This window comes from Mycteria americana, chromosome 11 (genome assembly GCF_035582795.1).
Source record: "Mycteria americana isolate JAX WOST 10 ecotype Jacksonville Zoo and Gardens chromosome 11, USCA_MyAme_1.0, whole genome shotgun sequence".
Taxonomy (NCBI): Eukaryota; Metazoa; Chordata; class Aves; order Ciconiiformes; family Ciconiidae; genus Mycteria; species Mycteria americana.
In genome coordinates, this window is record NC_134375.1 from 21,055,503 (window position 1) to 21,067,680 (window position 12,178).

Consider the following 12,178-nt stretch of genomic DNA (forward strand, 5'->3'; position numbering starts at 1 on the left):
CAAAGTTCTATTAAAAATAGCCTTTAAAAAAACCTCCTTGCATAGTATTTCAAAATTGGCCAAGAAGTCACCTTACAAATCTGATTCTGAAAAATAATTACTAAGGCAGTACTTTTAGGGTCATACTTTATTGCAGCTGTCATACACGCACTCTCCCTCTCTCCTGGTGCGTAACACCACATGGCCCACCGTAAACTGAGCACAACGCTTTATTATTTATTATTTTCTTGGCACAACACTTTCTCATTCTGCTGTAACTTGTGCTATAGGATAACCTGCACTAGGATGATTAGGACATCAAACTGTCCATAGACTCTCCCACTTTATTTAAAAAAAAGAAGCAGCAGTTCTTCAAAGAGTTTGAAAACTCTTGACTGAATCTATCCTGTCCCAGACAGGATCTGTCTATATCTGTAACTTAGTGATATTTCTCTAAACTGTTCTTAAAAAATTCCTACGATGGAAACTCCAAAACCTTGCCACAACCATAATTACCTGAAGTCTTAATTCTCCTTAAAAATAAAAACTGTGGTCCAGCTGTTTTTTGCTGTATTTAAGCACACACCTTCTTAGATTATCCACCAATTGCCAAACACCAGAAACCGCACTTCTCTCTGTTTTATGAGGAAGGTCACGAATGTAACTTGCTAGCAAAAATCTGGCAATAAAATACAGTTCTAAATATATTATGGACAAACCCAGCATTGTCTCCCTTCTCCTAGCTCACAAACCTCACTCCTACTGCAAATCTCAGTCCTGTTTCTGAAGTACACAGGACATCTCTCCCACTCCTCAGCTCCATAAAGATGGAAATATTTGGTTTTAGAAGGTATTCTGTAAAAGAAACTGTCTTTTCCAAACAGATAGTTACAATGAAATCAACAGGAGCACCTGCACCTTCCGACCAGGTTCTTAGAATGGTGGAACATTCAAAACTCAAGTGTTAATAAATAAATGTATATATCCTGATAGCGACACCACATAGAATTGCTTTTGTCCTGTACTCATAAGCAACATTTGCTGTTCCTTTCACAAGTGGAAGGAATGGCAGCTTTTCTCTTCAGAATGCACCTACTGTTGAAGTCTGCAGTGACCTCATTAAAAGTTATTTCCATAGCCACCAGGCTGTTTGCTTTTGAGTTACTAGTGGTTTCTCACGGAGCGGTAAGAACTCAAAATAGCTTAGCATGGGCCAAGCTCAGGCCACTGCCACCCATTTTTCTATAGTTATTATCTACCGAAGGGCTTCCTGTTGCTCTTACTAGGTTCCCTCTTTATCTTATGTGTCTTGATTGACAGTGGAATTGACCTGAATCAGCACTGGCTTTCTCTGACCTACACACAATGCCTAGGTCAGTCCCCGGCCTCACTAGACCTGTAAAAACTATTGCAACCACCATCCCTCCTGGCTGATGAGCGTTTGGGACACAGGGCTGGCTGAGCCATCCTGCCCAGAGAGGACTTTGCTCACAGAAAGAGCAAGAATTTAAGTCTCGAAAGGCCTTAGCAAGCAGAATTTTCTTGTTGAGGAAAGCTCCAGCTGAGAGACATCATTCCAAAAGCAAAACTCAACTATCCTAAATTTTGTTAATAACCCATAGGCATGCAACAGAACACTTTTTAAAAAAAAAAAACAACCCACTAAAAGAGCCCAAAAGAGCACAGGCAACGAACTACTCATTTAGCCATGGCTGAATCATCAGGAAACATGCACCGAGATGTCACTGTGCATTGTGTAAATCACTGTTGGTACTGCAAACGTACCTGAACTAATGTCAGCACTCAGATAAACACCTCTGTACAACTGTGCTGGTTTTGTTCAAACTTGTGTATTTGCTGCCTGCGTTACCATGACAAAGATTTAGCATAAAGTACTGAACAGATTATGCGTATAGTCTATGGTATAGCATCTTCCTGGATATTGCCTTCAGGTAGCTGAAGGTACAGCCGTACTGTTGCAGCCACACCTTCTGGCTTTGGGGTACACATACAGTGCAGCACCAAACTACACGTTTAGATTGTTGCCACAATGGAGTGATGATTAATCCAGGATTGAGGGAGTATACAAATCTGCCCTCCTAATTATTATATAGGCACAGTTAATTACAATTTTTTTTCCCCAATTGAAATTATTCTGCTGTCATTTCACATACGAGGATTTAGCAAGGAAGAGCAGAAATAAGAGAACCAGTCATCACTTGTAACAATGAGTTCTGCTTCTGCCAGCTGTACAATGCTGCACACAGAATCTATTCCTGAATCTTCAAAACTCCCTACAAAGGATGAGATCCAGTTATTTTCATCTTGATATGTATTGCACCATCCAGCTCTTCTCAAATTTCAGGCTGTGTATTTCAAACTCTCATTTATCACAGACTTACTCGCTACTGTTCCCATTGACTGACTTTTTCTTCCCGTAACTCTAGGTAATGTTAAAGCTACCTACTAGCATACATTCTTCAAATGGGTGGAAAGCAGGTCTCTTTAGAACAATAAACAACCCTTGTTTATGTATTCTATTATTTATTGTACACAAATTTAGCCTTGGACCTCTACTCATTTTTGATGCCACCAAGTACAATCAGTGAGTCTTGCCTTGACTTTCAAGTTTAGCTGCCTAACATGCAGCATTTTAAAACCATGCTCGTGTATATATAATCCACGCTCTTCAGGGATGCTGAGGATCTAAAATTCAGCCACTTACATAATAAGGGGGCCTAACTTTATGTAGTTAAACTGAAGGAAAAAAAAAAACCACAAAACCAGAACAAAATTCTCAGTGACTAGTGTCAGCAAATTACAAATAGAACCATTGTACTACCCTTTCCCCTTTAATTACACACTTGTCTCTGATTTTCATCAAGCTCCTGCAAGAAGTTTAACCTGTAAAAATATTTGTGAAATGAGAAAACAGAATATTACAGTCTGAAAAATTGTACTGATCTGTATGTATACTTCTTGACGCAGCTAAGTGTATGGGAATTTTGATCCCAGTTCTCAAGCCATCAGATCAAACAGCTTCCCCGACAAATGCTTGTTATTCACTTTACACTCCAAACAATCAATATATAAATCAGCAGTGGTCCTTCCCAAAACCACCTTTTGCATACTTCATCTCCCTTACAGGTAGTGAATCAGCACAGATCTTTCCTAATATTGTTTGTTTATTCAGTCATGTTATAATAGCACCTAATGATACCAAACGAAGTTGGTGCTTCATAGAGCAAATGTCCCTGTCCCAAAGATCTTAAAGTCTTAGGAGCTTATAATCAAAGCCTCAAACTCTTTTAATATGGTTACTGGGCAGAAGATACTAGAAAGCGCTGATAGGAAAAAAAAAAAACCCTATAGCAGACTGTATACTAAACACAACTTAGTCATTCTGAAATGCTTACACAAAGGCATTACACCATGAAGCGAGCTTGTTGCTCCTTTGTCTGCAAAGGTTCCACAGAAGTGCTCATGGAGCAGGAGTTCCACATCTGATTTGCTTATCTGCTGCCATCACAGGCAGAAAACTATTTCTTATCACAGCGATACCAACAACTTAGTGTTAGGCCACACACAGATACTGATGTTTAGCTGTTTAGATAAGCATTCTTCCTCAATCAGCCATTCTTCATCCTTCCAGGAAAAACAGCCAGTTGAACCTTTCACTTTTTTCCAAATATTATTTTGGAGTAGTTTGCATAATGCTATTACCGGCTTAAAAGCACCTGCTGTAGAGCAGCATTTCAATTTCCAGACATGACAAAATTGAAAAAAGAATAAAAGACGGAGAAAGTTCCAATGAGATACTAGTAAGGATAAGAAAGTGATTGCTCCATAGATGATTACTAAAATTATGGAATACCTAGGGAATGATGGGTTAAGGAGTCTGTAGAGAAAGGATAATTGGCTTGCATCTGGAGAATAAACATCATCATACTTAATACATCGCTGAGCATCTGAACCCTTTTTCCCTGCCTGTAAGCCTTTAAGTACATGGAGCTACCAGTAACAAATAGCTAAAGCTCCAGAAATGCTTTTGGATACTTCGTGATAAACCATCCTAGGAAAAAGTTACCACATGTAATTTAAATGTATTTTAAATGCATCATCTGGCTGTACAGCCACATTGTATCAAGGTAACTTCAATCTTCTGTATTTACATGGCCCCTACTGTTTGTCATTCTGCAAGTCACTGCATCTAGAATTAAAAAAAAAAAAAGAAACAAAACAAAACAAAAACTTCAGGGCAAATATTTCTACCTGTTGGGTAAAATGACTCCTAATGTTTTGTGTATGAACAAACTGCAAAACTATCAAGATATCAGGAGAAAAATTATAAAGGATTACACATGAAGCACTTAGATCAATGACACATTAAAAGAATCATTTGAACAGAAAATCACAAATACAGCTCCAGAGTGAAAGTCGCTGATTGGCATGACATACAAGACTAGACAGTAAAAGAATGAAGCAGTGAATGAAATCAACAGATGAAACTGTGGAATTTCCTTTGCTTGAGGAATTAAAAACCACAAAGCATGACAAAGACTGTTAACGTGGAGCCTGCAGCAGTAGGTGGACTAAGTCTTTACAAGTTTTCCAAATATATAGGAGAAAGCATAATGAGAAATGTTAACGCAGCTTTATTTGGACCTGTACTCTAAGTACTTAGAGTGCAAGTTTACTTTTATTAATCTAGTAAATTGTGGCAATTAATTAGAGATCAGTTCCCTTTAAGTATAATATAGAGTACTGGCAGAGTAATAGCAAACATAGCGCATGTCGCCGCAGTGCTGTAAATAGAATTTCTCTTGATTTGTGTTTCCAGTCTCCGCTCGGTATCACACAATTCTAAAATCACATCTCTCACAGCAGAAGCCTGGCCCCTACCCTCCACTGAAGACCTTGGCATCACTCTTTCTGTAGGTCTAGAATGGACCGCAAGTTTAACACTCCGCATCTCAGAAATCATTTGTGCTATACTTTCCTGCAAACTGTTAAACTGCTGTTGTAAACTTGCTAGACATGAACTGACTTGTTTAGAGTAGTTTAGCTGTTCATTTAAAGGAATTAAAAGAGAATCTATTTTTATGGAGTCATTCCTGTCTTCTCTAGTTAACAAAGTGCCGCCTTTTATTTCCTGTGATGTCCTTGTTTGCAGCACATTTTTCAGGTCTGCTATGACGTCACTGAGATCCTTCTGCTGTAAGTAATGGCTGGAGGCCTGTTCTTTGATGGCTTCTTGCAAATTTATTGGGCCCTTCTGTGCTTCAAGTACCAAGACTTTCAATTCTTGCAGCCTTACTCGATTAACATAGGTGGAACCAAGAACACCTATAATGGCTCCCAGTACAGAACCAATAATAGACCAGTTCTTCGTTTTTTCAGCTCTTGTTCGCTCTTTCTCATGGCTTTCCCTTACAGCTGCAGAGAAGAGAGAGAATTTTTCTCTCTCAGATTCTTCTGCATTTAAATACGCAGCTCGGTACCTCTTCTCTTCCTGCAAGAAATACAGTGATTTGAAGGAGAAGGTATAACATGAAGCTATGAAGTGTATACTAAAAAAAAAACCCCAAAACCCCAGTGCAGATGAAGGAATGGAAATTAAGAACATCCATTAGTTATGTTTCAGAAATTTTCCTTTTAATGTGGCATTTTCTTTATTAATCCTACTTAAGTCAATGAGACATCATTTTAAGTCAAAGCTGAGAAATAGAAAAGGTCATCAAGAATTACAGCTGAAGATCCTCTACACAAGAATCTGCCACATGCTGATGACAGAATAGGGGTATGAGTGGACAAGGTCTTTCTCTCCCTGTAACGTTCACTTTTTCAGCCCTGCTCACTTCTCCAAGCATTACCTTTACCACACTTCTCCCTTTCAGTTCTAAACCCCTTAAAAATGGGAACTGAAAATAGGATTGGAAAGGATGCCTTGGATCGATTCATCTCATGAACATATTGTCCTGGTTTCAGCTGGGATAGAGTTAATTTTCTTCCTAGTAGCTGATATAGTGCTATGTTTTGCATTTAGCAGGACAATAATGTTGATAACACACTGATGGTTTAGCTGTTGCTAAGTAATGCTTACGCTAGTCAAGGACTTTTCAGCTTCCCATGCTCTGCCGGGCGCACAAGAAGCTGGGAGAGGGCACAGCCAGGACAGCTGACCCCAACTGCCCAAAGGGCTATTCCATACCATACGGCGTCATGCTCAGTATAGAAACTGGGGAGAGTTGGCTGGGGGGCAGCGATCGCTGCTCGGGGACTGGCTGGGCATCGGTCAGCGGGTGGTGAGAGGTTGTATCACTTGCCTTTTTTTTTTTGTTTTTCCCTGGGTTTTGTTACTCTCTCTCTCTTGTTATTTTCCTTTTCATTACAATTTATTATTATTTTATTTCAGTTATTAAACTGTTCTTATCTCAGCCCACAAGTTTTCTTACTTGTGCTTTTCTGATTCTCTCCCCCATCCCACCAGGAGGGTGGAGGGTAAGCGAGTGGCTGTGTGGTGCTTCATTGCCGACTGGGGCTAAACCATGACACATATACACTTCTTATTCCTCTGCCTTCTCTTTCTTACCCTGCTCACAGACGGGTGTCTTCCCTTTCTCCCTTCTCGCTGGCTTCAGCATGGCAGTTCCTTTTGTAAGCCATTTTATCTCAGCAAAATAGCGGAAGGTTTCCTGGTTATCTTCCTGCAGTAAAATTCTGCTGTTTTAGCAAAGGAATCACTGCTATTGGTAGCGGTGAGCTTGTCTGTCAGCTAATTGCATCTCCCAGAATTATTCTCATTCTTCTGAGCATGTATTTCTTTTGTAAGGTGGCACCACCACCTTACGGACCGTGGTGACTTGAGTTTTTACCTTTCTTCATAGTCACACAGAGCTCTCTTTTTTTTTTGATGTTTCATCCACACAGACCTGATCCCTTATTTAGACAGCTACAGATCCTTAGCTCTTCCCTGATGTTCTGCCCACTGATCCAGGAGCTCCATTTCAGCTCAGACATGGGTACCCACTCCTTGCCTAAGCTTTGCCATAGGTGTGTACCTGTTTCCAGGCCTGTTCCCTGCTGTTCCTATGGATTTCCTAGATTGACTTTTGCTGCTACCTTCCCTTTCTCTGTGATTGATGGACTGTTGATAAATGTGCTCATGTCACCAGCCCTGCTTGGCTTATCCAGCTGAGGTGCTGTAGGACCGTGTCCTTTGGTGAGGATACTGCCCCTGCCTGTGCTGCGGTCAACCTCCTTTTCTTGCTTGCCCTCCCTCATGGAGCAGCCTCACCCTTGCTGCTCTCTGACAAAAGCTTCAGTGAATTGTCTGGGTGTTGCAGCCACATAGAAGGCAGCTGAGAGAGTTTTCATGGATTAACAACCAGAAAGGAGCTTCTCTCATCACATGGAAGGTTGATTCATTGAATCCCTGCTTTTTGTTGCCTACTCACACACAGGTCACGACTCAAAGAATTAGTTTTCTAAGCTCATTATCTCAGCTTTCTTCTCCAAATTTGCTGCCTTATTTTAGCATTAAACATATACAATTTGCATAGCAGATCAAATAATCGTAATAATCAATTGAAACAAGTATCATCAGAAATAGACTCAGATCACTGTACTTCAGAACTGAACTGCATCTGCAAAAACAGTCACTAGTGGCGGAAGCAAAGCACACAAATTTCATCATATTCGCCAGTGCTCAATTACCAACAAATTACCTGCAGCAACCTGTGTTCCAGAGTGGCCAGTTCTAAATACTGGGTGTCATCCCGAGAGACCCTGTCCAAGCGGTCTCGAATTTCCTTCAGTTTAATCTGTTGGGCTTCTACATTTTCACGAGCCTCTCGTACTATCCCTCGAGCTACCATAAAGACATTTTCAGCCTGAGAAGAAAGAGTATTTATTTTAGAAACTTATTACCAAACAGATCTAAATCGCTAATTATATGAACCTGGGGGGGGCGGGGGGGAACCCTGAACAAAACAAACCACACTCCATTTCAATCTAAGGGGAATAAGCTATATTTACTAACGTGCATAGACTAGAACACGTTGTAGTATCTGCACAGACAGTCAAAGCACAAAAAGAGACACGATCCTCCTTGGAGGCTCTTTTTTTGCCTCACAGCCAGTGTTTATACTTCATATATCTTAACTCATAATTTTTAAATTTCCACATTATCTCCATATTTACCTCTGTCACTTTTCCCTGAGCCTCTCGAACTTCATTAATTCCAACAAACTCTTCATATCTGTCCCACCAACTCTTGCATGTTGCAGACATTTTTTGAAGAGAGTTTTTTCCCACAACGGTCCCAGCTTCTGTCAGCCGATTAAGAAGACGTATGGCCATTTCTATCGTAGACTTGGCTTCTGGCCTCTTAGGTGCTGATGAGCAGTAAGTCCGCACTATGTGTAAATTCATTTTTGGACACCACTTTATCAACGAATGGTGATATTGTAGACCACAGGACACTGAGGACACACCTGACTTATATTTCATTGGCCCCATGTCTTGAATTTAATCACTGAATAAAAGTGCTATAAGGATGAAGAAGAAAAAGAAAAGTTATTGAAGTATGGCTGATTAATACCTCTTAAAACTACACAAGTGTACCAAACCAAATAAAATTCAAGAACGGCTACACCATCACTAGTTTTACACCATTACTTACCTAGAGAACTTTCCACAATTTTCAACAAAGGGCAGTTCTGCCACAGATTCCTGCTTTTCTGCTGTTACTAAGTATTGCCACCATGCCTCTTGCTTATTAATTCACTCAGTGTGTGAATAGTGCTCATGTGCAGATCCAGTACCAGCAGGAGTAGCTTCAGAGTAATTTAATGCTTCAGCACAGAAGTGACTGCCAGATGAAATTTTGCCTTGTGCTTTCACACTTGAGCTTGGTGTACCATGTCACAGGTACTAACAATTCTGCAAAAGAACAGAAAAGGAAAAAAGACAGAGAGGGTAAAAAAATCTTGATAAGAAAAGAAGTGGGGCTTGATCATTCCCTTTATCTTACACTCCATAGACAGACAAAGCATTGAAGAATGCACAGACAAAAACATGAAGGACAGAGAGAAAACACAGAAGTGCTGAACTGAACACAACAAATACTCTCATGGGACTGCCTACAAAAGTAAAACATAAGGAAGAGCCACAAGATCAGAAAAATATCAGGTAGTGAACACACAGCTAGGGCTGCATTTTAAAATGAGCTTAAAATTCTTGCTTAGACTGCAAAAGCAGACTGCTAGTTACAGCTTTCAAATAAGGTTTTATATGAAGTTTGAGTATGACTATATTAGGTTTTGACTAATATAATATAAAAACATGGATTGTTGAGAAAGCTTGATAGCTGCTGCATAGTTTTTTAAAATTACTTTAAAACAGTTTTCCATGTTAATTTTAGGTGGCTAATGACATCATATACGTGCAAATAAAGGCATCTCCACAGGAAAGGATTCTTCCTACTGGAAGATATTTTTTATCAGCTTTTAGCTGGCTACTGATTCTGAACACCGCAGGTTCATTCCCTGTTAAGAATTTCTAACAAACAGTAATAACACCAAGCTGCAATGTGAAAATCTTACCAGTTGTTTTATATGCATAACGATATGGTAGATCAAAACCACAAGAACATGGAAATGAAGTTCTCTCTCCTTCCAGCATCACTCATATGTCTTACCATTACAACACCTACTCTATATCGCAGGCCACCTACTGAAAGCTCAGCTCAACTTTGTTCTAGACTGCAAGATTTCCCTCTTTTAATTGCACTATTACATGAAGAGTTTTACCAAATATTCAGGCTATGGAGACAGTATAGCAAAAAGGGAAAGCTGAGATTTTTAGAAGAATTTCTATGTAGACAGTTGCAAACAGACTGGAGAGAAAGTAATCTCAGTCTGAGCTAACAGGACCCAAGACAATTATGAAAGCTTCATCTGAGATAACATGCCTTGTCCCTCTCTTGCTTCCCCTTGTAAGAAAATTAGTTTCCTCTACCTGCAACCACTGACATAAATATTCTTTCAAAAGGTTTACACCCCAGTTGCTACACACACTGGACGTCGGTGGTGAGTAAGACTAGCTTTTGTGGGCCCTATCTTATTTTGCAGCAGTCTCTTTTGTCACTGCCAAAACGTAAAAACAGAATTTCCGTCACACCACCACACATTCACAACTCTACTTGAAGGGGGGAAAAGTCTGTTTTTCCCACACGACCGACCCCTTCGATGATCTTAAAGGTCTTTTCCAACCTATACGATTCTGTGATTCTGTGATTCCCTGCCGGAGGGGGCCCTTTCACCGCACGCAGAGCTACGAGACTACGCTCCCGGCACCCCACAGACCAGCACGGCGAGACCGCGACCGCCTCCAGCAGCCACGCACGGGCCCGGGCAGCAGCACCGGTCTCACCTCAGCTAGAGAAGACGACCCGCGGGAGGGAGCTGCCCGCCGCGGGGGGCTCCCACCGCCAGCCCTCGCCTAGGCCGCGCCCGCCGCCGTCCGGCGCCAGGGGCGGTCCGGAGCTCCGTGCGCGGCGGAGGCTGGGCCGAGCCGAGCAGCTCCTTCCCCACCAGGCAGCCGTCCCCGAGGAGCCCGCCGGGGCTGCCGGCCCCCACCGCACCACCCAGCCCGGGCAGCACCTCCTACCTGCCCGGGGACCGGCCCGGCGCCTGAGGCGGAAGCGGCGGCGGAAGCGCTACGGCGGCCGCGCGGGGCCAGGCGGAAGCGGCTGCCCGGTGGCGCGAGCCCGCCTGCGCGCGCGTTCGGGCGAGGGGCGGCGCGGCGGAGCGGAGCGGAGCGGGCACCATGTCGGGCCGAGAGGGTAAGGCCGGGCCCGGGGCCCCCGGTGCCGCTCGCCTCTCCCTCCCCGGGCCTCACTGTCTCCTCTGTCTTTGCAGGCGGCAAGAAGAAGCCGCTGAAGCAGCCGAAGAAGCAGTCGAAGGACCTGGACGAGGTAGGGCGGCGGGCGAGCCCCGGGGCGGCTGCGAGGGGCCTCCGGCACCGGGCCTGCCCCGCTCGGCTCTGGCCTGAGCCACGGCCCGTGCTCGTGGCGGGGCTGCTTTCCGCGTTCAAATTACCCCTTAGCTCAGCTTTCTGTAGCAATACATGTTTTATGAAACGTCACTTTTTACGAAGCGTCGTTCTGACGGGGCTGTAAGGGGCGAATTGGTGATGCGCTGCCTTCCGCGGCCCCGGTTTTCCGTTTTGTTTTGGTTTTTTTCTTTTTCTGCTGACATCGCGCCTGTGTTCATGGTAAACGCAGCCGTGCTGGCTAACGGAGAAGGCTGGAACGTCCTCGCCAAAGCAGCAGGCTGCGATGGGAAGTCTAACAAATGAACGCGGTCACAAGAGCCTAGGACGGGATACAAACCCCGTGGATTATCGAGTAGTTTAAATAAATTAGGTACTAGTGAATCTCATGTTAAAGATACTGAAACGTAAGGGCTCAGAGCATGGGTGTGAGCTGTCATTTCTGAGGATGGTGGAGCATGGATGAGGCACCAGTGACTGTAAAATGGCAAGTATGATGTCTCTTTGAAAAAGGAAAAAAAAAAAATCATAGCTTTCTAAATAAGCTTTGTTGTTAGGGAAATGGTAGAACCAATTAAGTGCTAACAACGATCCAAGTTATAGTCATGTAAAAATTAATAGCCAGTATGGCTTTTAGTACAGCTGTGGGCAAAAAGGAAGTTCTGTTCTGTAGCGGGGCAGCGCTCTGTGTATGAGGAGAAAACCGGGAGATAGGAGGTTCTTGACGCTAGCTCATGTAACGTTCTCAAATGCAAGGCAGGAACGGGACCTCAAAAGGTGATGGAAGGTGAGTGTGCAGCTTGCTGGAATGCCACGCTAAAAGCAGTTGCTAACAATTCAGTGTCTGACGGCAAGGATGTATTGAGTGGGGTTTTGCAAGATTTTTGTCTTCGGTCAGTCTAAGTAATATTTTGATTAGTGCCTCGGTTGGCTGGTTGACTAACTGATTGACAATACGGCTTATTCTCTTTGTAGAAAACAGAAAATTTGGAGGGGCCACAGACTGTCAGAGGACAAGACAGTGGTCAAAGTAGTCTTAACAAATTGGAGAAAGTTTGAAAAAATGGATTAATTTAATCAAGCATGTATGCCAAGTCCCTTTCTTTGGTAAGAATAATCGACTTATAAAATACAAGGAGAACGA

General features: G+C 42.7%; 1 protein-coding gene across 2 annotated transcripts; it reads right to left on the reverse strand.

The window, feature by feature from the left end:
- Nucleotides 1-2,379: 2,379 nt before the first annotated feature.
- On the reverse strand, nucleotides 2,380-10,745 carry CCDC51 (coiled-coil domain containing 51). Of its 2 annotated transcripts, none has more exons than XM_075513793.1 (5): nucleotides 10,651-10,745; nucleotides 8,663-8,922; nucleotides 8,182-8,528; nucleotides 7,707-7,871; nucleotides 2,380-5,491 (listed from the first exon to the last, which is right to left on the reverse strand). In XM_075513793.1, exons 3-5 carry the CDS (start codon nucleotides 8,497-8,499, stop codon nucleotides 4,715-4,717), a joined length of 1,260 nt encoding a protein of 419 aa, XP_075369908.1. In that variant the 5' UTR covers nucleotides 8,500-8,528; nucleotides 8,663-8,922; nucleotides 10,651-10,745; the 3' UTR covers nucleotides 2,380-4,714. The 2 variants fall into 2 exon arrangements, with proteins under 2 accessions (XP_075369908.1, XP_075369907.1); XM_075513792.1 differs by lacking the exon at nucleotides 10,651-10,745 and adding an exon at nucleotides 10,414-10,550.
- Nucleotides 10,746-12,178: the final 1,433 nt, after the last annotated feature.